General features: G+C 39.9%; 1 protein-coding gene across 4 annotated transcripts; it reads right to left on the bottom strand.

Moving 5' to 3' along the window:
* Positions 1–36: 36 nt before the first annotated feature.
* LOC143349430 (uncharacterized) lies at positions 37–26,522 on the bottom strand. 4 transcript variants are annotated; one of them, XM_076780682.1, is made up of 13 exons: positions 26,282–26,522; positions 10,602–10,739; positions 9,885–10,029; positions 9,675–9,761; positions 9,428–9,554; positions 8,180–8,544; positions 7,481–7,763; positions 6,133–6,489; positions 3,982–4,620; positions 2,230–3,746; positions 1,995–2,092; positions 954–1,686; positions 37–838 (listed from the first exon to the last, which is right to left on the bottom strand). In XM_076780682.1, the coding sequence occupies exons 2-13, from the start codon at positions 10,718–10,720 to the stop codon at positions 821–823; spliced, it is 4,488 nt and encodes a 1,495-aa protein (XP_076636797.1). In that variant the 5' UTR covers positions 10,721–10,739; positions 26,282–26,522; the 3' UTR covers positions 37–820. The 4 variants fall into 4 exon arrangements, with proteins under 4 accessions (XP_076636797.1, XP_076636796.1, XP_076636798.1 ...); XM_076780681.1 differs by having other exon boundaries at positions 9,428–9,558; positions 9,676–9,761; XM_076780683.1 differs by having other exon boundaries at positions 7,526–7,763; positions 9,428–9,558; positions 9,676–9,761.
* Positions 26,523–26,740: the final 218 nt, after the last annotated feature.

The raw sequence follows: 26,740 nt of genomic DNA, 5'->3' as shown, positions 1-26,740 counted from the left end.
AAAGAGAAGGAGTATCATAGAATAATAATAATCCTCTCCAAAAACATCAACACAATATATTTTTTCCCATTTCTTTTGAAACTTCATCGCAGTTTCTTCGATTCTAACAATAACAGACATTGTTTCTCGGAGAAAAAAAGAAAGAAACACAGTAATCCATAGTTATGCTTAAGAAAGTAGAAGATATCACCTTTGGTCCCACTGATAGATACTTAATGCTAATTGTAAGGATTAGAGACTCGAAAACAAGAGCGTAGCCATTTTTGCCATTTTTTGGTTAATTGCGAATTGTAAGAATTTAATTTTATACCCATTATTTTTTAAATATTATGCACAATTGTTAATTAGAATTTAATCTATCATTTTTGCCATTTTCTGGCTACGTTCTTGCTTGAAACCTGACGGTTGGAGAACAAAATGAAGGGAAAACTTAACGGTTAAAATCTGCGTGGCGCAATGAGCAAACTCGATGACTATTTGGACACGATTGGCGGGAAAATTGACTTTTTACACGCGATATTTACACGAGAATGACTAATTCTGTAACTGCCATCGGCCACCATATTGAGTCATTCCAGACAATTATCCCTTTACAACCTAAATTATGCTTGACTTTACAATAAACGCAACCTTGGAATTGCGTCTAAAACAGGATAGAGCAAAAGATATATAAATAAATCCCACCCATTGCTAATTTTCTTGCCTCTAGGGCTCCACGACAAGTCGCTATTTTCCTTCCGGATGCCTGTGGAAGTCAAAATCCCTGAATACTCTAAAATATCCTTCGTTTTTCGCAACACTTCGTAGGTTCCCAGGTCGTTCAGCATCTTTCCACGGTCTGCAATCATAAGTTCTCGTTAGAAAATACATTTAATAGCTTTTTTAAAGAATCTATTATGCTTCCTCAGAGTTCATTTACATTTTAAACCAAAATATTAATATAATAAATTTACATTCTTCAGATTTTCTCGGCCTCCGAAGTTGCGTATAGACTCTAACAATGCATCCCTCGAGTCCTGGACCACTGCAGATTTCGATCTAGCACTCTTCAAGGTCACTCCAGTGATCACAGGCATCGTGGGTAACCCAGATCTCTGATCACTGTTCCTCGACTCTGTGGACGCGTTGAAACCTTTCGAAGGTTCATTTTCTTTCCTAGAATTTGTCTCCAATCGCTTAGATTTCGATCGAAGACAAACTTCCTGGCCGAAAACCCTAGAAAGCTGCTTGAAATTCATCGGAGACGTGTCTATTACGTTGCTGTTCTGCTTATCTTCCACGAAATTCTTCTTCAGCTCGACTGCAGTCACTATTGGTCTATCGTCGTCATTTTGTGGCTTTTTGAAGCCTAATGGCGTCGTGTGAGCTATGAGTTTTTTGGCCAAGTCTTTGGACCCACTTTTTCCATGGAATCCGTTATTCTTTTCGGAGTTTCCGCGTCGATTATGATTGTCTTCGATATTTAACTCGGTTCTTGAGCTATTTATGATCGGAGTAATCTCGTTCGAGCCTAACTTATAGTCTGTGTCCATTTTTATTTGGACGTTAGCGGGTTGTCGCTCTGACCAGCTGCCTAAAATGATTGCAGGCGGGCCTGCGTAAGTATAGTGCTTTGAAATTGGCTCTGACGATGATTTTTTGGATTCCGAATCACTCTTTTCGTCGATCGTGGCGGACATCTTAGATCTGACGAGAAATTGATGAGAAAGTTATGTACAAATGAATGCACATGAAACACAACAATCAATTAAGATTTTAAAAGGTACTAATTTTTTAAGAGGAGCGAGGGGGCGTATCCCCCTAGTGTCAGGGATACAAATTTTACTTGAAGAGCAGAGATCTTTTTCACATGTAGTTAGACCTTGCAGTAATTCCTAATATTCCAATCATGTTTTATCATATTTCGAATTTGCTTAAACTGAACGGTATCCCAAATATATTTTAATGCGTTTCAGAGATATTGTATGTTGTAGAAACTATCTCAATATACTTACCTTGTTTTCTCGGATAATACTGTATCGTCGGATTCTTTGGGCACATTTTCCTCCGCCTGTTGAGCATTTTTCAACTGCGGCAAAATGGTTTTCAGTACCTGAAACGTTCAAACAAAACAGATACTAAGAATCTATACGAAATTCAGAAGATTGGTCTTAAAAGATAGAGCTTAAATAATTATAAATTAATATCAAATTTAAACTTCCACTAAAATGTGTTCTAAAAGCCACTCACCTGCAAAGATTGCAGCTGTTTCTCTTTGGTGGGTTCTCCCTGTCGCTTCAAACTGTTGTCTCTCCACTGCGAGAACTTCTCGTTGTTCCTGGTGACGTTCAAACCATTAGACCTCATCCCCGGGTTGTTCATGTCCACCAGACCCCTGAAATCTGCGCCATTCCCTTGGAATTTGGATTTGTCCCACACAGGCACGTGACTCTTGGACCTCTGAACGTTGCTGGACCTATTTAACAGCTCTTTGGTCTTTGGTTTCGGCTCCTGACTCTTTTTCTCCTGGTAATCGCTAGAATCTTCCATTTTGGACTCTAGGAATCGATCCTGCTGCCCTGTGTACGTGGTAATAGTGAAATTTGACAGTGTATTGTCCGTGGGAGTAACTCTGGGCGTCGATGAGTCAAAGTTTAGTTCCTTCCTCGAATTATCACCCAATCTTTCACGTTTCTCCATTTCTTTCTTCAACTCCTCTTGCAAGAGGTTTTCTGGTGTCTTCGGCGAGTTTTTAGGGTCCTTTTCATCTGAAATGTTGGGATTTCTGAGACACTGGGACACTTCCAACCTTAATTTACGATCCAGTCTTTCATGTTTCTCTATTTTCTCCCTGGATTCATTTTCCAAGAGGTCTTCCCGAGTATTGGGATTTCTGAAGGTCTGGGAGACTTCTAACCTCGAGTTATCATCCAATCTCTCACGTTTCTTAAGTTTTTCCCTGAAATTATCTTCTAAGAGACCTTCTTCTGACGTTACTAAGGAGTTTCTAAGGTCTCTTTTAACTGAAATGTTAGGCTTTTTCTCAGTTCTGGGATTTTTGAAAGCCTGGGGTGCTTCCAACCTCGAATTATCATTCGATTTTTCAAGATTCTTCATCTTTTCTTCGGACTTCTCTTCTAAGAGGTTTTCTACTGTTTCAAATGAGTTTCTAGGGTCCTTTTCTCGCGCATCCGAAATGTCGGGTTTATCTTCACTTTTGGGATTTTTAAAGGTTTGTTGCGTCTCCAATCTTTCATGTTTCTCTACTTTTTCTTTAGATTCCTCTTTCAAAAGTTCTCCTTCTGTCTCCAAAGTATTCTTAGGGTCCCTCCTTTTAGCTGAAATTTCAGTTTTTTCTGTCTCGGTAGTAGGATTTCCGTAAGATTGGGTCGACGAAACGAGGGTTTGGGAACTGTCAAAGACAGGGGAAGCGTCTCTAAAGGCAGTGGGTGGAGCCGGAAGCTGGTACTCCCACTCCACCAGGTCTTCATCGCCCGCTGACACGTAGTCCGACGTGTCCTGGGAATTGAGGGTTAAGTTTGGAGTGCTGGTGATTACTACGTAGTCGTTTTGTTTTGAATCTTCGTTCGTGGGACTCTTTGAATTAAAGGAGTCCGTTTCTTTGGAAATGGTCGATGTTTCTAGTTTTGTTTCTTCAAGGAAAAACCCATCGACAGGTACAATGTTCGAGACTGGGAGTGGCAGAGTGTGAGACAGGGTGGCTGATACCTTCTGCAGCAGCATGTCCGTTTCTAAGAGATTTGTATCTAAAAAATAAATTTAATTATCGCAATTACTTGAAAAATTCGTAAATATAATATACCACTTAAGAAAATGAGGGTGATCTTGACATTTTACAAAAAAAGTCTCTCTGAAATTCTTTGCATTGCAATTTCTAAACCAAAAGTACCATTTTACTAAATTTTACTCAAAATCTCACTAATCAATTCTGATCCACAAAGATTAAGTTTCATTCAAACCCCGATTACAAGCAACATGCACCTGATCCTCGACTCCGATTTCCTCCACCCACGCTCTCATGTTGGTCCCCAAAATTCGACGCCATGTTGATATTCAAAGCAAACGTTATGTCATCGGAGGATGTCAGATGCCGCTTCTGTTTCTCCAAAGCATTTGTTTCAAAATCGTTTGATTTCGACGCAGTTCGAGGGATCCTGATCCTCTTATGGTCGTTCGCAGATTTTCCACCCTCCGCCTTCCTATCCCGCGCCATTTTGCCTTCCCCAAACTGCAATGGCGGCTGTTCGTTCGTCAATAATTTCAAATACTCGCATTTTGGTATCGTAGAAATCACCACGGCGTCAATTTTCGAATTGTAACTCTTTTCGCCAACGTCTTTCTTTTTCGATCCGATTTTGGAATTTTTCTGGACTCTTCGAGCTTCCACCCCCATTTCTATCGAATCAGAATCCACCACCGTGTCCTCGAAACAGTCACTTCTCTTTACTTTCGTTTGTTTTTCGTTGACAATTCCGGCGTCGGGATGTCGAGGAGAGTTTGGCGAGGAGTCTAATTTACTGGAGGTGTCCAGGACGCTACTAGACGCCGCCAGTTGGCGTCGGGGCGCCACAGGCCTGGCCAAAGCTTTTCTACATTTAGCTACCGGCATTGGTTGGCCAACTGTGCAGAGGAGAAAAAGAAACAACCATAACCAAAAAGCGGAGATAGAAAGCATAAGTGCATTTAGAGTATGTGTTTGATAAGCTGACAGGATCAGGAACGCGATACCGTAAGGTTTCTCAGATATCAAAAAGATTCTCTACTCTTCAAGTAAACTTTAAAATCCCCCCAAAAGCTTACTCCATCTACTATAGCACTAAAATAATGCTGTGTTCTCGAAGTTGAGGAAGGAATGGAAACATCAGTACACGATCATACAATCTACCATAAAAATATACTGAAATTAATTGAATAAATCCAACTAAACGAATTCTCCAGATCTGCTTTCCAGTATAGAGTTCAACTGGTTCAAAAATCTGTTCCAATTCTGCGTGGATTCCTCTCTGCTCACTAAGCCTTGGGGCGGGGGCTCCAGGATACTCAGTTTCTTCTTCAGGTCCAGTCCGTAATTGCCGTGCTGAACAATAGGAAAGGGGGGCAATCTATCAACCTTGCTAGGCAACGGATCTACGTTTGTTACTGCAATGTCCAATGGTTTCTTGGAAATCGCAAAAATCTGCAAATTGCTCAGAGGCGGCGCGATGAGATTGGATCTTCGACCATCCAAGCCATCGAGGTTGGACGAAATCGAATCGCTACAGCAGTTCGTAACACTCAATTTCCCTAATTTTGGCTGATCATCCGAGGAACTAACTTGGAAACTTCGCCGTAGCGAACTTTGCTTCTCGAAGCTGCTGACGATTTTCGTTTCCCGGAGCCTGCGTCCATTTTGAACGCTCAAACTGTGTTTCAGAGTCTTGGGCCGACAACTATTGTCATCGACGTGAAGCCTGCTCTCTAAATCCGTTCCTATGTCGTCCAAATTAACTAGAGTCTGCATTTTGAACAATCTACTCACTTCTTTGAAGGACTCCTGACTAGATGAGTTGCGATTGTTCTGGGACTCCTGTAACCTAGAAGAGGCCTTGGAATTACTGTACTTAGATTCCAACAAGCTATTCCGTTTCTTTAAGGACTTTTGACTACACAGCTTGCGATAGCGCTGAGAAATGAATGCCCCTGAAGAGCTATCATTCGCGCACACAAAGCTCTGGGACTTTTGAAGCCTAGAAGAAGCCTTAAAACTGTCGTCATTAGAGTTTAGGAAGCTACCCTTTGACATGAACAACTTCTTATTAGATAGGTCGCAATTGCCCTGAGAGATGGACACTCTCAAGCATTCCCTAGCCTCCAAAGATTCAGCATTTCCACAAACTAAGCTCTGGGATCCCTGCAACCTAGAAGAGTTCTTAAAACTGCCCTCGTCGGAGTCCAGGGAGCTACTCTTTGACTTGAAGCACACTTCTATCCTCGACTGTAGCTTAATTTTCTCCGAATCGAACAAACTACGGCGACATTTCATGGTGTTCGTTCCTTCCTCCGCCTCGAGCAGCTGCTCGAAACTATTCCTCGACACGAAACTATAAGATGGCATGCTATCCTCTATGCTACCGCGACTACGCACTAGCTTACCTCGTTTTCTGGGTGCTCTAGCGTCTACGGGGGTGTCTTCTACGGGGTCCCCCGTTCCGACGGTCGGTAACTTAGCGTTTATGGATCCGGATCTTCGATAAGGTTCCAAATCGGACTTTGCAACCTTTTGGTCAATATTCGAGGCAGTAGGTAACAGGTTCGGGGCTACAGTGGTCATTCCGATGTCCGAATTTGCTTTAGATGGTACTCCGATGTCCGAAGGAGGCTTGGAAGGGTCCATGTCAGAGGTCAAGGACTCTTCCGAGTCCACGATGCGTTCCAATGCTTGCGTAGACATGGCGGAGGACAGGGGTCTTGTTATCGGCGGGGGTGGCGCCGCCCTTTTCTTTCGGAGGCCTGCAGCAATAAGATGAATTCTGTGTATTCTTGTAAAAAAACAAGTGTTTTCAATCGAGGAAGGGAGGCATGTGTCGTTGTCTAAGAGGAATAATGTTAAATCGAGCCTAATTTCGAAGAATTTTACCCTTGGGTAAAGGTAGAAGACTAGCATTCTGTCGGGTCTCCAAAGGATGGTTATGCTTTCCAGGGAACAACCGTCATGTTGTGGTTGTAGTGCCCCTACTTGGACAGAGTGGGTGGACTAGTGGTCAACGACACTGTTATCCGGCCCTACGAACTACGTGCAAGGGCCAGAACAACACCCATTCATTTAGGAAAGGGGTGGAAGCTCGAAATGCAATTCTGCATTATGCATCATCAATTATAATAATATAGTTCGCAGGGCAATTTAGGTGTTGTTTGGTGTCTGAAGGTATCAGGTGTGTGATAATTATTAATGTTTTTGTGTTTGTGTTTATTTATTTATTCATGTGTACCATTTTTACAATAATATAATATAAATACTGGTTAGTATTTTTAAGGAGGTAACACAGAAATGTTAATTATTTTATGAACGTTCCTAGAGTATTTCTCGTTCGAACGCCATCTTTAATTCGCCTTCCATCAAGAAGAATTTCGTTCAAAACTTGTACTTCTTTTTTACTTTGAATTTCCATGAAAATAAACCTATAAAATAATTAAATATATACTTGTTTTGGCGTGGTTCTGTTTATTTACTTGCAATTTGACAATCACAAACACAGAGATTCGATGCAAACGACACAACGAGAATTAAACGGAAACTCTCGACACTCTAGCAAATAATAATTAGGATGTCTCTTAATAACCTGTGACCGAAATCAGAGACGGGATCCTATTTTAATGATGGTAATTGTGACCGTATTACTGATAATCCTCGAACACGAGGGCGGGAAAGGTTTCGCGGTCTAATTTGAAACGTAGAATAGCGGATTAAAGGACGTTTACAATAAAAAAGCGAGAATTCTACCTGTAGAGCTCAACGAGGTGCTGCTAATTCCACGTGAAAGCGTACCAGAAACGGTGGCCAGGTTGCCGAGGCTCTTGCTGGACTGTGACGTATGCGCCAGCTTCCTGGGCGATTCCGGGGGTACCCTGTTTCGCCTTGGCAACGTTTCCGGAAGCCTTCCAGCGGAATCTGGATTATCGCTCAGAACAGAAGCCTCGTGATAACCAGAACTGTCGCTGCTGTTACGACTGTGGCTGATCACCACCTTCTCCTTTCCAGAATCTCCAGCATTCTCTTCAGAACTCTGAAACGAATCACGCAAAGACATAACATCATCAAATCTCTTATAAGATTTTCTACATACTATCCAGTGATGACTTGATGGCTAGGCACGCTGATTGGCCGTAGCGTAATAGCGACGCATTGTCATTATTGGCTGAGCCGCTCACAACTACAATTCCATCGCCTGACAAAGGACGTGAACGAAACGTATAGGGACAGAGTAGGATAGGGCAAGACTGAGAGGCATTGGCGTAACCGTACGCTCAAAATACTAGCCGTGAATAGGAGAAAAATGTATTTCTCGTGGTTATGGAGACCCTACTACTGTGCAGCATAAGAAGGGGCGAAGACCTTCTCTTCTTGCCCTTGCCCCGTTTAGTTTGTAGGTGCCTAGCCAACAAGTCATCACTGGATAGTACTTGTATTTGGTGTACTAACGTTGCTGACTTCTGGCTGTGTCTGAACGGGCGGTTTGGGTGCTGGTCTCCGCTTCCTCTGCGGTCGTGTAGGTGGGTAAAGTGGGCTGGTGCTCCTGCCCGTCTCGTCGCTCCTCGCGGGCGACGCACTCCGCCCGCCGAGGCTGTCCGTGCTCAAAGAGCCCTCCTTCGACTTCTTGAACACGAACCCGAACACACCCTGCTTCGCCTGCTGCCTCCGTCGTTCCTCTTGCCTCTGTAAAGCCATAATGTCCTGCGTACTTAGGGCAGCGCCCAGTGTTCGCCCTTGCTTCGCGTAAAGTGTCACTTCCTGGAGGTGGTAGTCCTGCAGGGACAGAGACAGGTCTAACGTCTCTTCCAAATTCGCTGAGGGGAAAACAAATATCGTTTTATTAAAAAGGGTTTTAGGGAGTTCCCCCACGTAAAAAAGATGTTGGTAACAGCTCGTTGCATTTATTGCAGATGGCGTTGGTATGATAAGGATTATGGTGGCATTGTCGTTCTCTTACTTACTGACCTAGCAATGCTACCACCATGGGTAACATGTTATGAGACCAGGTTAGAGAGAAAAAGAAAGACAATTTGTGTACACAATATTATATATCTGTTTAGTATATATATAACTTAAAATATAAATATGATTGGTTTGGTTTTACGGTGATATTGGGGATAACACTCAGTTCTATTCAGAACACACAGTTGTTTTCTTCAGTTTACAGTACCGCGTACGAAAAAAGAAATATGAGAAACCTCATCTTTTTGGCCCAGAGTGTATAATTGTGGATTGTGCCACAGGTTGAAGATTAAAAAGAAGACTTTCATTCTCGCGATAAAGAGAAATGCAGAATTCTCAGGAAAATTAGATCAGGGCAGCAAGTTATGCACGCATATATATGTATATATTTATATGCGTGACGTGAATGGCTTCGGAAGCCATATTGTCGGTGCAAACCCAGTCAAAGCAGTTCCAGACGCCTTCGCGAATTTGATACGCGCCGCACGGAAAGGTATTTATGAAAATTGATATTGACGCCCGGCGACCGCTAGAACTGCGTGCAAACCACAATATGCAAATTAACAATAATTAAATGTTAATGTCCTAAAGATTAATTAAATGAACGGGAGTGGTAAGAAATTTTATGAACTCTAGGACCACTTTTATAGCATAACTGGAAGTCGATACGGATTAGTTAGTTGCCATACTCGTTTTTCGTGTCTAGGAACAAGAATCTAGACGTACGAAACGTACCTGGATGACGCAACTCGTATTTATTCCTGTCCAAATTCTTCTCGCGACAAACTTCGTCCAAAATTTCGCCGAGGTTCATCTTTGGACTGACTCTGGACACGTACAGTTGATTCCTGGGCAGATGCACCTGCAGCAGTTGCACAATCGTCGTAATCGCAAACTGATTTTGCACACAAGGGCCGCGTGTCTCATAAAAATCGTTTTGAGTTGATTTCACCGGGATTCTTGTGTTAAAATGTCTGTTTACCTGCAACCTAAAAGTGGTTTCGAAAGGTTGATTGGCCTGTTTCGTCTTTTGGGGGATGAAAGTTCCCTGTTTTGGTAGCAGCTTTACCTGGAATAGAGATTAATCGCTATGAACGGAAAGCAAGACCTTCAGAAATAAATTTTGGAACCACCTCAGTCTGTAAATGATCGAGAGTATGGCGATAGAGGGTTAAAGCCTTCGACAGTGTACCTGTAGAGCATCTAATGCGCCAATAGGTGTGTTCGGTTGATGAGGTAGGACCATTCCACGCTCTCCAATTGCTTGCAAGGTGTAACTTGAGGCTGACAGTTTATGGGCAGTGACGATCTGCACCAGGAGGTCCATCATCGGTGTGCTGAAAACAGAAACATTCATTTTCTATACAATTCCATCTTTAATTTAACGCTATACGTTTATCGAAAATTAACATAGATGTAAAGAAGGTTTCCAAATTGAATTTCTGTTCGAAATTAATTAAAATCGATGGCCCCCGGGTGGCCCAAAGATGGCGGTCGTTCCTCAAATTGGAAGTTTCTCTACGACTGCAACGAGACGAATAGAAACTTCCTTTGGGACGGTTTCTCGCGCCAGTAAACGGATCGTTAGCCATGATTCTTGCATCGAGAACGACTATCGTTTCTCTCGGAGACACAGATTATGGCAACCAGCTGCTACAATTTCCTACGCTGCGACCCGAATTTCTGGAAAGCGTCATCCATAGAAAAACGTTCCGATGGCTGAATTTCTCCTTCTCGAGCCATTTTTAACATTCTTAGAAAGTAAATCGACGGAAAGGCACCGAATATTCGTAATGGGAACGCTTTTGTTTACGTTTCGCGATGTCATTAAGACTGTATTAAAATTTTAACTTGAAATTTATCTTCAAAGTTGAATCGTACAAGTTAAAATTTTAAAAAATAGCTTCACCTTCTTTGCACCGTGACTCTCTGCGTCTGATGGTGGTGTTCCCGAGGTAACTGGACCAGAAGTTCCATACTTCCGGCCAGCATGTCTGCTGGTGTGTCCTCAGTCACGGTCAGAACCATTCTAGATGGCCTCTCCTCTCTGAACACACAAAACAAACAAAAAACAAGGTCTCAATTACTCCGAAACTCTTTTTTTTTCTCTCGAAACAATAAAAATAACATAATACAACTTATGGGAGTTTCAGCTTGAACGGTTATTATATTCAAAGCAGGCATAACTTTCTCCGCACATTTTTTGCGAACAATAGTTCATCACACGTACGGTTACGTAATATAAAAGGTGGCCAATAATTATCTAACGAAGCACATCGAGTCGTAAGCCACTCTTAATTACGCTTTGCTAATAATACGATAATTACACGGTGAAAATTTCTCGAGAAGCGATCTTTTCTGATTTATCAGTTGTAATTGAAGTTTGCCTGTTATTCTAATAGAAAAACATCTATTTATTATTTTTATTATACAGGGTATTCGATATCTATGGATAGAGGTTCCCACCCAGTCGGTAAGTAGAATTTCTCATGCTGAATGAGAACCACTGTCACGCAGGTTGCCTATCTACAGGCGTAATTTTAAACGTTAATAACTCTTTAACGAAGCCTCAATCAACAAATTACTATTCTTGATTTTCGTCTTATTTTGGCCTCCAGAATCTCCCGTTAAAATTTTGCTAATTTTAAAAGAATTAAATTAGTTTTCTCGTTCCAAGATTTTTGGCTTGCCAGAGAAACTCTCTGCTCCGGACTTTTGGTAAACAGTTTGTCGTTCTTCGCGTTTTCTGTCGCAATAACGTAATTAATCCCCCGTGCACGCATTGCTCCGTCCCATTACCACATTTCTTTCTCGTGGTGGAAAACGTGCAACCATGGAATCCGATTGGGCAAGTCGTCGCGTATCACGAATGGCTCTCGCTCTAGGGACGCTCTGCAGTCACGTGCACGGACACATGCTCCATATTCTTCTTCAATGAATATTTAAAAATTTTTCTATTAGATTCCAGCAATTCCGTAAAAATAAATTCCCCTTAGCTCCCACGAGGTGTCGCGTATTTTCATCGATAATTAACATATATTTACGCGAAGTGCTTATAAATATTTCATAAATCATTCGACGTTGAAGCTTAGTGTGCTCGTCCCATTCATAATCTTCATCAAACAGCGCGGTAAACAGACTGGAAAGTGGTAAATTTTTCCTCGATCGAGTCGATTGGACAGGTGGAGAACTAACGGGATGCTCTGTTGGAATTTAGGAAGGCCAGGGCCTCGAGCTATGGAACGAGTCTCTCCCCTCCCGCCATTTTGTATCCTCCTCTGCTCCTTATGTAATTTTCAAGGATATGCGCCAATTACGTGGCTTCACACTACGATTTTGTCAAGTTTCGGACGATCTTATTCCCTGTTTACGATTATACTTCATTCTCAATCGATAGAAAATTCTCGAAAATCGGATTTTTTCGCGTTTCGAATCGGCGTGGCTATTTTCTCTGCCCGGAACACGTCGATTTCGATATGCCCGCGGGCAGAATCCTTTCACTGGACGAGTTAACGATTTCCTCGACGACGAGAAATCGAGATTCGACTGCATTGTGCTGCGCTATCGATCGGCGCATCGATTGCAAAACCGTCCGTGCCGAACAATCTTCCCAGAAGCCTTTTCTAACACGGGCAGCAACATTTTTTTTTTCTCTTCTTTCTCCTCGTAATCGTTACTTTCCCGCAAATTATCCGGCGAATTCTAGAATGTGGCGGAAACCAACGTCGGGGCGTCGTAAAACTCTTGCTTGCTTTCGATTTGATTTGGTTACTTGATTTCATGGAAATTCCAGCAAACAGATTACTGACTGCAATTTTAGTATACAGGGTGTTCCGCCACCCCTGAGAAAATTTTAATGGGAGATTCTAGAGGCCAAAATAAGTCGAAAATCAAGAATACCAATTTGGTGATGGAGGCTTCGTTAAAAAGTTGTTGACGTTTAAAGTTTCGCCTGTACTGAATTTTTTTCTCGAAAATGCGCAGGATTTTGGGGGTATGTCTATTCACCAAAAATGATTAAAATTCACCCCTGCAACTGGAAATAATTTTTTTAGAACGATTTAATATTTTTTAATTTTGTCGAAAAATTTGTCCACCTTCTTGAATTTTTTTCTCGAAAATGGTTAGTATTTCGAAAATATGTCTATTGACCAAAAATGATTAAAATTCACCCCTGCAACTGGAAATAATTTTTTTAGGACGATTTAATATTTTTTAATTTTGTCGAAAAATTTGTCCACCTTCCTGAATTTTTTTCTCGAAAGTGCGAAGGAATTCGTGGGTATGTCTAATGACCAAAAATGATTGTAATTCACCCCTGCAAGTGAAAATAATTTTTTTAGAACGTTTTAATATTTTTTAATTTTGTCGAAAAATTTGTCCACCTTCTTGAATTTTTTTCTCGAAAATGGTTAGGATTTCGAAGATATGTCTATTGACCAAAAATGACTATAATTGACCCCTGCAACAGAAAATAATTTTTCCAGAACGATTAGAAATTTTTGAATTTAATTGTTAATAACTTTTTAACGAAGCCTCCATCAACAAATTGGTATTCTTGATTTTCGTCTTATTTTAGCCTCTAGAATCCTCCATTAAAATTTTTCCCAGGTCCGAACACCCTGTATTTTCTACCTAAAAAGATTTCTTAATAACTTTGAAATATCACTGATTTTATACAAAATTCTTTTTTTGTTTTTGTTGGAGATTAAAGAAAAGAGTTGTACCTTGAAATTATTTGGAAGGAAAAGTAAGGAGAAAATATTCTTCCTATGCAATACGTTGTTAATTATTCTCTAGCCTAATTGGTCAGATAATATTGCAAATGGAGAACTTGGAAATTATTATCTTTTGTTGCACAATGTGCACAACTGTTACGCGCCTGTTATCATTTATGACTCATTTTCTTGGCTTACAAACCTACTATAGTAGTTTTATATTTTTCCACGATACTACAGAAGTCACACCTATATCGTCGTACAATTATCAAAGTCCAATTCTATTTTATCCTCTTTATAATAAAATGTAATCAAACGTTACATCAAACTTCGAAAATTGTTATACGTAAAAATATGAAATCGTGAATAATAATAAACTCTTCGTGGCATAATTTCGTCGAATAACGGCGTTTAGGTCAATAACGCCATTAGATTATTCTCGCCATTATCGTGGGACTTTTTCTCGCCATTAAAAATACAGTTGTTTTATAATAATTCACATTTCAATACTATGTTACACAGTAATTAGTTACAATCAGGGTAGAATAAAAAATGTAATCAACAATAACTGACGTAATAAATTTGAATATAATTCCTCGTGAATCATGTGCATTTATGTGAACCAATTACCGCAATTATGGATATTATTTTCTCACCTGATTTAAATATTACTAAGTCATAAACGATGTATACACTTGTTACGATTTCAAGTTTAGTATTATTGAATTTGTTTCAAATTTAATATTTAATAGATTTAGTAGATTAAAAGGAAATAAAAATCGATTTGAAAAAATGTATCGTCAAGCTTCGACTAAGGATGGTACGCGTCTATTAATTGCAAAATTATGACGAACGTGCTAATTAACATACCAAGATCGCGTTACATACGAGGCACAAGTGTGTTCTAAGTAAAAACACACCTGCCGCTTGTAAACACACAGCAATCACAATAAACAATGGCCTCCGGGCGTGTAATTAACATACGGTATTATTAATCTCGAGATCGTTATTCCTACTACGCGACGACCTTCAAATTATAATTGCGATATTCAATCGGTTGCTCAATGATAATTTCCTATACGTTTGCATCATTAGAATTTCAAATAGTCTGGAATCTGCGTTGTCGCGGACTATAAAAGACAATCGTGCTCGTGAAAATTTAACGATGTAGAATAAAAGAAAAAAATAGTTCGAGCAAACGTTATTCGATCTAAGGTAAGCTATAACAAAAAATACCACTTTCCATTTAAGAAAATGTGAAGCCCCTCCCAACGTTTGCTTTCCCAAAAAAAGGGAACTAAAAGATCGGTAATAATCTAGTTATGACATAACCAGGTATCTGTGACAGCAAGTAGGCGTGGATATGCATTTTTAACAGTAGCAATTACCTCGCAGACTATTATTCAAAGTGTATAAAGGTGACGGCATTGAAAATTAAATACACGGCAGTGTGCATAATAATGTACCAGAAATCCATTTTTGCCCGCCATTGAATAATTGGGAGATCGTACACGTTGTGACTATGTGATTTGCGTCATTCAAGCCCGGTGAAAATAAATAAATCGGTTGGAGAACGTTTTGGAAATAAGCTGGTTAATTGGACCCGGTTATTTGTCGTTTCTATCGTGTTCTCCTGCCCGGTTCTCTGTAACCTGTTGATCCTTTTGTTTTTTTATCGTCTCGCGGCTCTTCCTCGAGTGCGCAACGGAGGCACGCATCCTGCGCGCGTCGAATGCGCGTGCGAGTAGACGAGAAGACCAGTCGCTGCAGAAGCTCTCTCCGAGGAGGTCGCGAGCAAGGCCACTTCGGGCGTTGCCCTTCTGAGCTCGATCTCAACTCGCATATGCTCCAGGACTCATCGAGGCTTTATCTAACGGGTGGCTTCCCTCGAGTCTACGTCTCGATCATCTTTAAAAATCGTTTACAATGGGCACTAACCGCGAAAGAATTTTCAATAATTCCTCCGAGATCAGAAACGACTTATTCGATATCGGAATCGTGAAATAGTTTGGGACACGAATGTATACGAAGTATGCTTGCAAGAGAAATATTATGATGAAATAAAAACGAGGATTGTTTACTGCCCAATAGGTCGAGCAACGTTACACGTCGTTGCGATGGAATGTTTGCATAATTCTAACGTTATAACAGAATCAGGAAGAGCTGAAATTATGAGAAGGGGAAAGGAGTCGTTGCAACGGCATCTTGCATAATCATACGTGTGTGCATTCGTTCGCTGCCGGTGCATCGGGAAATGCAACATTCTGTCTGGAAACTTTGCACCAATTTTAACCACGAAACTGTAAAATATACGAAATAAATAATATCGAATTAGAATCCCCTCTTTTGTAATTGTTTCAATTATTCGCCATTCCTAACGTCTAAATCAAACTTTCGATCGCGAATAAATCGAATCGTTCCCCTAATGGACGGTCAAAATTTGTTAATTACTAGTCGTGTAGGATGGTCCGATTGGAAAGCTGGTCCGACCAGAACGAACACTACCCCGACAAGTTTTTCGCCATTCCAGTTATACCAATCGCATCTCCGATCAAGAAACGTAGCTATATGCAGATAATCGCTCGCGGATTGTTATCTGAAACGAAGTAATAAACCTGGTGTGAAGTCTTGCTCGTTTAGCTCATACCATAATTGTTCTCCCGATGCCTAAAGCAGATAAGTGTCTCTATGGTTGCTTTCGAGAAAGCATCGCAATTTATTGGAAATTTTACGATAGTTAAATTCGTTCAAACACTTTAGCCCGTAACGATCTTTCTGGAAAGAGTCTGAGAGTACACGATCGAATTTCTCTTTGTTAAAACAGTGATTTAAATGCGACTCTACCGTTGGAATAATAGATTTTCGAGTTTCTGCGTGTCCAGGAATCGCCAGTCGTGCAAGAAGAAGCGCAACGAGGCATTCCTCGTCGATATTACGTAAAAACCGATTAGAATTCACGCGACCAGCCGAATGGCGAGAAAGAGACTGAAAACAACTTTCCTCGTCGGTTCGGGCATGCGCAGGGCAATCTCGGACACGGAAGGCGCGAAGACAACGTTTCAAAACGATCATTACGACTTACTTAAAAAATTCGATTCTCGATATTCAAGCTTGGAAAAATGAACTCTCGGATATTCGAATACTTTGAAACACGATGGAAACGTTGGTAAAAGGAAAAGAGAATATGTACCGTGAATCCACCAGGTGCTATCACGCCAGATGTGGCCACTTATGGTTGGTGGCGTTGCTAGAGGCAATAAAAGATAGATTGAACGTTGTAAGAATCAATTTTAGTTCCTATTACGACTCGAATTACTATTTCATGCGAGTAATAGAAGGTGGGTTTGCAACAGTTTTCGAAGATAATGAAATTAGTGTCTCTAAAAATGATTATTTTAGCGATCTGCTATGCGTTGTTTACTATTTGGTGACCGCCGTGAAACTTGGAAACGCGAAATAAACTCTGGGCAAGGTTGGTGAGTTTCAGTGTCGCGACTCGAGCCCGATTGCGTCAGAAGGATTGCAACACAACAGCCTTGCAATGCCGACGCCATCTTCTTTTCTTTCCGAGGATGTCGTCACTGGCAGCCTCCGAAGGTCGACACCAAATACTGTTCCTATCGATATTCTACGATCGTTCGTTAGATTAATCGAAAATTCGATTGTGGGGCCGTTTTAGTACCGACACGTGCTTATCGCGCCGGACATCGGAGACTGCGGTCAGCATGCTGCTCGCATACACAACAGGCGACGAGCAGAGAACGAATTTACGTGCAAATACGAGACAGACCTTCGAAAATAAGGTGGAAATTGCAACAGCCACAACTAACGGCGGTATCGCAATTACAGGCCCAGCCCTACGCGAGCAAATGGGCCAGATGGACGCCATCTAGAAGAACAAAGGTAACTTCACTTCCGGTAAGAAGTGTGCAGCGAAGGAAGCCAATTGTTTCGAGCTAAACAGAAATTTTCGAATAGACGATTACGACTGCGGAACGTGCCCCGAAGGCCGTCAACGAGTGTCATCGTATCCTTTAAGGACAATATTCCATTCCAATGACGCAAACTGATTTATCGTATTATTTGCACACGATCAGGGTCACAAGCTAGCATAATTCATTCCAGCTGACGCGCCAACCGTCATTTTCTAACGCGTGTTTCTTCACGAAACGCGAATAGTATTGTAATACCGGGACATTTTTATCGCGTTACGTTCCTTCTGTTTTTATTACCAACATTCTTCGTTCAACAATGGATCGAGCCGGCTCGTAAATTTATTTATTTTTTATTCGTTATTTGACGTTTTGGGTGAGTTCTACTTTCCTCCAATATTCACGGTACATCAAATTAAGCAAATTGCTCGTTGCGTGAACTCGATCGTGAATCAAATTTCTTTTGCAGGTTAGAAAAATTTCCTTTTCTTTGGCGGGCACCCGTTAGATCCTGTGTACGGGATCTCGACTCGAGAAGCTTTCTTCGCGGAAGAGTGTTGTTCGTGGAGTGTATAAGGTCACGCCATGGACACACGGCTCACCTGACAGCATCGTGTTTCGTGTGGCACTGTGTGTGTGGGACTATGGTTACGTCTCAGCGTTCGTTATTCTGACGTGTTACGTGTCCACCAAGTGCAAACATAAGTTCAATCGCCCCGGCAGAATAGCTTTTCACGCAATAGCTATGAATTTTTATCGTCCAATTTCGAAATCACTTCTTATTCTCGCTACTATTGTTATTATTGTAAAACGTCGATAATCGATTAAATTTTCTTTATCTTTACATTTAAATAGTATAGATACAAAATACGTTTATCATTAAACTTCGTCTTCGATTATGATCGTCGTAAGTTTCTCAAATTCGTGATAAAAGTTGAAGTTACTGATATCATGGTACCTCGAGCTACTGGAACTAAATCGGAATGCTGTAATTATCGACGTAGGTTTAACGACCGAGGCAAATAAGAAGTTATGTTGGACACGGCCATGTTTCATGTGGTAGTTTCTGAATGAACTATAATTTATTTAACGACGAACGCGTTGAAGTAACCGTACAACGTGACGTAGTCGATGGACTGATTGAGTGTAGGTTTGCACGCACTGTTTGCTGGAGAACGGATATATAACAGCGTGACCTTCGATGACCTTGAGTACACCTAATCTAGAAATACTCCAGCAATTTTAATATTTGCGTTATTTTAGAGGATTACTTTTTTTAAGAGGCAAATATCATGACAAGCAACTGTGAACAAGATAAACTTTACTTTTGTTACCGGAATGTAATGGCAAAGGTCGAAACGAAATCCAATGATGTACAAGACTTTCAAGGTCATTTAAGGTCATTTCAAGGTTAATCTAAAAATTTGATAAGAATATAGTGTCTTGTTTCCACGTGACCTATGGTTTTAAGGTGAAATTGAGATGGCGAAAAGCGTGTCACGAGGATGTGTCGCAGAGGCAAGGTCGTTGTCACCTGCCTCGTCCCACAAGTTGTTCACATTCAAGGACCTTTCCACTCGCGTACGATCTTATCGATTCGAGAGAGCAAAGGTAAGTAAACCGTGGAGGCCGTGTGTGGATCACGGTGGAAGCGGGTCGACGTCTCTTTTGAATCGCAAAAAGAATGTGTTGCGCGTGTCGCAGGTACTATCACTACTGTTTAGTTACTTTCTCTGGTGGCTCGTGTGTGTCCTTTTCTAAAAACCAATACCAGTTTTCGAGAATACATTAACGCGATCTGGTACATTATATTTAATAAGTTATTTTATTTGAAAAGTTCACCAACAGGTAAAGAACAAACATTGCGACGCAGTCTGGCGACAAAGTGCAGATTCGAGTCGAGCCAGGTCAGGGATTGACGAAAGACAGCTGCAGTCATCTCGAATGTTCTTGGGTAACTTTCTCTTTTTCCCCGGGAACGTTTGAGAAAAACGAACATACCTCTGCTACAGAAATGATACAACTCAAAAGAGATTACTTTATCGCAATTTGCAAGGCGTTCTCGTTTCTGTTGTGTCACTTTCGCAGCGAGGATGATATCTGTAGAATGCACACGTTTCACCGACACACACACACACCTGCACACGCAACGTTTTCACTGCGGAGACGTCGGTCGGATTATCGCGAAGGAACAAGGCACCCTTGTCGCTATTTTTAGGCGGCGGCACGGCCTTTGAGTACACATTTCTTTATTGATATCTCGGAACGTATTTAACTACCGAAGCTAATATTTTAGGAGATACGAACCACCGTGTGGCGTGGCAATCGGCGTATTAATCGCGACGTGCAACTTATACCCAGTGTCGGGTCAGGGTCACGTTTAACGAACGTAGGGGAAAGCGGGGGAAAAGAAACTACGGGTCGCCATATCCAGCCAAAGAGAAACGACACTCTGTCCGCAGATGGCAGAGAATAAGACGTCGGGACGCGAAACGAAAGGCGAAAAAGTTGAAAGAAAGTTCAGAAGAGAAGAAGTTGAAAGGTCCAACGAGACACCGTTCAAGTTCTTACTCGTAAATTTTTATTGCCATTGGGAATTTCACTGGTAACGTGTATATCCTTTTTCAGTTCGACAAGAAATACGGGAATATAATTGCATCGGAATATAAAAGTTTGGTCAAGTTTTCAGGATCACCCTGTACGTAACTCGATCGATAATTCGACGCAAGCTGCTCGGGGATCGACATCTGCACGCGATTCGCCACTCAGGAGACTACTATGTTAAATATTCAACCGGTCGTTCCTCCCCGTGGCGACCATCTTTTCTCACGCGATTTCGCGTATCATAGTACGCGTATAATTGAAAACGATATTCGCAATTAGTTCTGCCAAATTATTTAAAGTGAGATAACTATTGGGACATTTTAGAAGATCCTTAACCTATATACGAATTATAATCCACGCTACAAATTATGTAGGTTAAGTATACATAATATTTGTATACATAACCGACAGTTATTTGTAGAATTTTTTTCTAGAAAGTGAGTAAGATTTCGAAGGTATATGTATTGACCAAAAATAACTATAATTGACCCCCGCAACTGATAATAATTTTTTAAGAACGATTTGAAATTTTTTAATTTTGTCGAAAAATTTGTCCACCTTCCTGAATTTTTTTCTCGAAAGTGCGAAGGAATTCGTGGGTATGTCTAATGACCAAAAATGATTGTAATTCACCCCTGCAACTGAAAATAATTTTTTTAGAACGATTTGAAATTTTTTAATTTCGTCGAAAAATTTTAAACCTTCTCGAATTTTTTTCTCGAAAATGCGCAAGATTTCGGGGGTATGTCTATTGACCAAAAATGATTGTAATTGACCCCCAAAGCTAACAATATTTTTTTCAGAACGATTTGAAATTTTTTTTTTCCGTCGAAAAATTTCAAACCTTCTCGAATTTTTTTCTCGAAAATGCGCAAGATTTCGGGGGTATGTCTATTCACCAAAAATGATTGTAATTGACCCCCAAAGCTAACAATATTTTTTTCAGAACGATTTGAAATATTTTTTTTCCGTCGAAAAATTTCAAACCTTCTCGAATTTTTTTCTCGAAAATGCGCAAGATTTCGGGGGTATATCTATTGACCAAAAATGATTGTAATTGACCCCTACAGCTAACAATATTTTTTTCAGAACGATTTGAAATTTTTTTTTCCGTCGCAAAATTTTAAACCTTCTCGAATTTTTTTCTCGAAAATGCGCAAGATTTCGGGGGTATGTCTATTCACCAAAAATGATTGTAATTGACCCCCACAGCTAACAATATTTTTTTCAGAACGATTTGAAATTTTTTTTTTCCGTCGAAAAATTTCAAATCTTCTCGAATTTTTTTCTCGAAAATGCGCAAGATTTCGGGGGTATGTCTATTGACCAAAAATGATTGTAATTGACCCCCACAGCTAACAATATTTTTTTCAGAACGATTTGAAATGTTTTTTTTTCGTCGAAAAATTTAGGCACCTACCCCCTGTCGATTTTTCTTAAGAATTCGTTTTTCACTTTTAGTAATTTTGTTTGACATTCTATAGAAAAGTTGTCTAATACTTTTTTGTAGGTACCCGTAAGCTCTACTTCAGAAAAAAGTTTCAATGAGATACATTCACTATTCTAGGAGTTATGAACGTTTGAAAATTGGACTACTCTTATGGGGTTTTACGCATTTTCCAAGGTCAAGGAGTAACTTTTCCAATGTTTTTACCATTTCTACATATTCTTCATTAAAATACGCGTCGTTTGCTTTTATGAACATTAAAATCCGTCAATCCGTTCAGAAGTTATGACGTTTTAAAGATACGCATGACATTTCGGGGAACAATTTCTGGCCAGAAATTATATTTTCGGTAAACAATTTTTTTCTCGAAAATGCGTAGGATTTCGGGGGTATGTCTAATGACCAAAAATGATTGTAATTGACCTCTGTAACTAAATATATTTTTTTTAGTATGATTTGAAATTTTTTAATTTCGCCTAAAAATTTCAGTACCTAGAAAGTGGGTAGGATTTCGGGGGTATATGTATTCACCAAAAATGATTACAATGAACAATGGAATGGATTTTCAGTAACGAGACACTATAATCCTATGCATGAATTGATGGAAATGGCACCTATTTTAGAAATATTCATTTAAAGATTTTCTTTATTTCGACAGGGGGGGAAAATAACGAAAGTTTGTTGACAAAATTACTATTCTGAACAGAAATTCGTCGTCGAGGCGAGCTTTGCCAGTTTTCTTCGAAAGTTTTGGGGCTGATCGAAAGTAATCGCGACCAGAATGGCGATTAACGTTCCCCCGGAGTGGACTTTCGGTCGAACTTCGCCGATGCAAGAAGCGGTTTCGCGAGAATCGCTCGCCAGGCGATCCGCGTTGGAAAAACTGGTCCCAGTCGTCCTGGCGTTTTTTCTCGTCCGGGGAGCATACTTTCCTCGTTGCCTGGCGACTTGAAATTTTATTCCACCGCGCCTATAGCACTGGCAAACGTCCCGGCCGTAGAAAAACAAATAATTCTATTAAATTATTCTGTTTCTTTTTTCGCCTGGAAAACTGCGAAGCATTTCTGAACCTGGGAAAACTAAAATGGACGCCAGTAAATCAATCACTCGTAGACAGACGAATGGGTAATATAATTTTATCTAATTTTGTGCTTTGTCAGCGCCTGATTGCGTTTCTTGCCGTGACTATTTTAAAACTGCAACAGAGGAGTCTGTATGGACTGATAAGAAAGCCAAATACGCGATAATACAGAGATTTATGTGTCTTTTGTTTGCATAAGAATCTGAAGATTTATGTGTCTTTTATTTGCAAAGTCTGAGAATTCGTAGCAATTAATTAAATAACGCAAAAAGTTAATTATTCAAACCTGTACAAGGTGTTGTATCACGAACAGGTATTTGTCTTGTTTTTTTAAGTGTAAATGTATTTTACATTATGACAATTATTTGGTGCACTAAATATTATAATTACTTTTAGAAAAACATGGGACTATTGTGAAACGAATGTTAGGGAAGAGTATAAACCGAATTGCATTTACCTATCGCCGAATCTGCATTGCAGGGCGAGTAACGGTGCATCTTATGCGTCTCGTTGCATGCGAAATGCACTCGCGGAACAACCAATCCACGACCTTGACGAAATCCAGAAGAATCGAATGCACACAACTCTTCTTGAGCTACGTAATCGTGCATTTCTGAACAAATTACATAATTACAAACGAGTCCTTCGATTCTCGTTATTTCTAATAATTTAATAGGTTTCAAACCTTTTGCATTCAGTTGGAAATGTTGATCTAATATTGATCTAATATTGATCTACAAATTGATGTAATTTCAGTTTTACGAAATTATGGAGGAACAATTTAGAAAGCCGCCGAATACCTCGCGGAAACGTTTCGAAAAATTTTGCAACATCGGCTTTCCATTTTGCCAGACTAATAATTAATCAGAGTGATAAATTATTCAACGAAGACACAAAAATTATTCGCAAAACGAGGAATTCCGGGGTAAAAGTTTCACTGACTGGAATATATACGTATATATTGTATATATATGGCCGCATAATATATCGTTTTCCAACTATAACGTGTATTTCGTCTCGGTCTACGGCCGCTGCGCTAAGTGCAGTTATGGTTGCCCGTTTCCTAGCTTCCTCGATGCACCGTTTTTTCGCCACTCTCCAACCAGACTCGAAAATTCCATTACACAGTCCGCGAGTATGGTTCTAACGTTACTTTTTGTTTGCTAAAAAATTCATGGCAGTTTTAGTACTGTGACGGTCACCGGTGACCACCACAATAGTAAATATGCTGAAATACCGTAAATTTCCCTCGATTCTATCAACAGTCAGGTTTCGTAATTATTATTCTCATTAAAATGTGTGACGGTCACCGGTGACCGTCGAGACAACTTCTCATTCACGCCGTGACGGTCACCGGTGACCACCATAACAGTAAATATGTTGAAATACCGTAAATTTCCCTCAATTATATCAACAGATGTTTCGTAATTATTATTCTCATCAAAATGTGTTATGGTCATGTTGACGGTCACCGGTGACCGTCGAGACAACTTCTCATTCACGCCGTGGCGGTCACCGGTGACCACCATAACAGTAAACATGTTGAAATATCGTAAATTTACCCCTAATTATATCAACAGTGATGTTTGATAATTATTATTCTTATCAAAATAGGTTATGGTTGGATTCCAAACGAATGTTTTAAGAAAAATATGGTTGTAGCAAAATTTGTAACATTTTTAGTACTCTGACGGTCACCGGTGACCGTCAAGTTGTTGAAATACCGTAAATTTCCCCCAATTTTATCAACAGTGATGTTTCACAATTATTATTCTCATCAAAATAGGTTATGATTGGATTCCAAACGAATGTTTTAAGAAAAATATGGTTGTAGCAAAATTTGTAGCATTTTTAGTACTCTGACGGTCACCGGTGACCGTCAAGTTGTCCTGACGGTCACCGGTGACCACCATAATAGTAAACATGTTGAAATACCGTAATTTCCCACAATTCTAACAACAGTGATGTTTGATAATTACCATTCTCATAAAAATCATTTTCATACGTAATACAACACGAGCGTGACGCGCGCGAATGTGTTTTGTGTGTTATGGTTGGGTTCCACACGAACGTTCCAAGAAAAACTGAAGAAAAGGATGTAAATACTTCCATGAAATACGCAAACCTCGAGAAATGTATTCTGCAAATGTCACGCGGCAAAATGTAAACAATTTTCGATCGAAAATGGTCCTGATAGACTGTAAATTAAATAAATAAATAAAAAGTCAGTTCTCTCGGAATTAATTTTCATTATTCAGGCTTCCATCGATTGCTTTAATTAAATCATCGAGGGAACGACCTCAATTCGCGTAAATTAAATCCTCCTAGAAGTCCCACGACCTGTTTATTATTTAGAGTACCGTTTTCGTTTTACCAAACGGTACCTGCGTTACGAAACGCTTTTTTTTCTTTCCGTTTTACGCAACGAACGTCCAAAGATTGATTCGCGACGCCTATGGCGTTGCAAAGCAGAAATACTGAAAGGGAAATCTCAAATGCTTCTTTGAATCTTCAATTCTCTTCAATTTTACCAATTCTAAATCCACTTGTACCCTTTTAAAATTTAGTTTAAGCTTGTAAAGTTATTTTTAAGGTATCGAAACTTGTTATCTAGTTCGATAATACAACAATCGAAGATTATAGTTCTTAGTACACTTATCTTCGAGATAAGACTAGGGATTAGTGTTTATTGTTCGAAGAAGAGATTCCAAGGGCATCGTGTTCGCGTAAACGTTGGATAAAAGTTCTAAAAAAATAACTCAAAGAAAATTGTTGAACATTTTCTATGTCCAGAATTAAAAATATTAAATCAATATTAATATTAAAGTTTGTAGATTTGAAGTACAAGGAAAACTCAAGTTTCGATCTATTTGGAAGGTTAAATCAGAGATAAACGAAACTTTATCGCGAAATAAATTGTTTTCCAGATTTAACCGAGCCACGATAACAAAAAGTTGTAAACTTGTGCAACGTTGCAACCGTGAAAATTTTGCAAAAGTTTGCAATCGTTTGTTATAAGTTTACTGTAATCTTAAAGATATCAAATGTTACCTAATTTAAGAAGTTTGTCAAAAGTAAGAAATGTAATACATATTTGCGTGTTTGGTCTATGTAGAATTCTTTATGAACGAATTCGTTATCAACGTTGTGTAGATTCTTTATCTATATAAGTGAACTTGTCGATCCATCCTAACAGATTCGAATGGACTTGAAATATGTCGTTAAGGTCATTATTTTGAACAACTTTTTCCTCCATGTCAGTCGACCGTAGTTACAAGATTTTTCCTTATAAAGATTGTCACAATGTACTATTGCACTAAATACAAGTCTGGACAGCATGGCACTGCTGTTTGCCTGCTATTCAGTATACATTTTATCGCTTCGTTGCGACGATCGGCATCTTTTATGTTTGTATAACGGATAAACGATGAAATTTAATCTTTTGGCGTAGCGGGACAAAGAACAAACCCAAACTTGCCCAATTCCATAAAAACTACAGCACTAATACATTTTATAACATTAATTTTAACCGGTTAATTAGACTGTTGCGGGGAAAAATCTCGAAAACTGACCAACATTAAGTGGAAGAGGAAAAAGATTGCAATTAGACTTCTTTTCACCTTTTTAAAACAAGGTTAACACTGCATTAATCCATCTAAATTTTCTTTTCCTTGTTTTTTTATGTATACAACAGGGAATCAACCCGTTAACATTATTATCGATTTTATATCGAATGGGGAACTAAAAGTGTATTTTTAGGGAATTTATCACCATTTTTACGAGATTAGGAAAACGTGATCAACTCACCTCGCGATTAAGTCGTCATTCCGATCATCGAAGTTCTCTGCTATGGTTTCGCCTCACAACTGACACTTTCCTTCCACTAACAGTTTCGATTATTTTAGTTAGAGGAATACATTATTTCCGCGATTACGATTGAATGGAATTGAAAGTTTTTCGGTTAGTTACGTCGACGAAGCCCACGTGATAGACACTTTCCAACGAAACTACACTCCCGAAGCGCGGGACAACGACTGAAGCAGCTGCCTTCACGTTCGACCGTCGTAGGTCTTCGTGATACTTCGGACATCTCCGTCGACACTCGGTAACCTTCGTGATTCTTCGCGCCCAAACTGCTATCGTGGAGTATTTTAACCCTTAAATGATAACTATTATTTATATTTTATATATTAACGGGGTAAACAACCCTCGATTCACCGATCACGATCACTGATCACGAATCTGATCATTGGCTAATCACTGTTC

Source organism: Colletes latitarsis, chromosome 13 (genome assembly GCF_051014445.1).
Source record: "Colletes latitarsis isolate SP2378_abdomen chromosome 13, iyColLati1, whole genome shotgun sequence".
Classification (NCBI taxonomy): domain Eukaryota; kingdom Metazoa; phylum Arthropoda; class Insecta; order Hymenoptera; family Colletidae; genus Colletes; species Colletes latitarsis.
Note: the sequence above shows the minus strand (reverse complement) of the source record. Positions and strands in the feature narration are given on the sequence as shown.

Bases quoted from the DNA above. Each gene is read 5' to 3' on its own strand.
- LOC143349430 (XM_076780681.1), bottom strand. From the start codon at position 10,720: ATGGTTCTGACCGTGACTGAGGACACACCAGCAGACATGCTGGCCGGA. The intron at 10,030-10,601 runs GTGAAGCTATTT...TTCTGTTTTCAG, and splicing joins AGAGTCACGGTGCAAAGAAG to CACACCGATGATGGACCTCC. The intron at 6,490-7,480 runs GTAGAATTCTCG...TTATTGCTGCAG, and splicing joins CACCTCGTTGAGCTCTACAG to GCCTCCGAAAGAAAAGGGCG.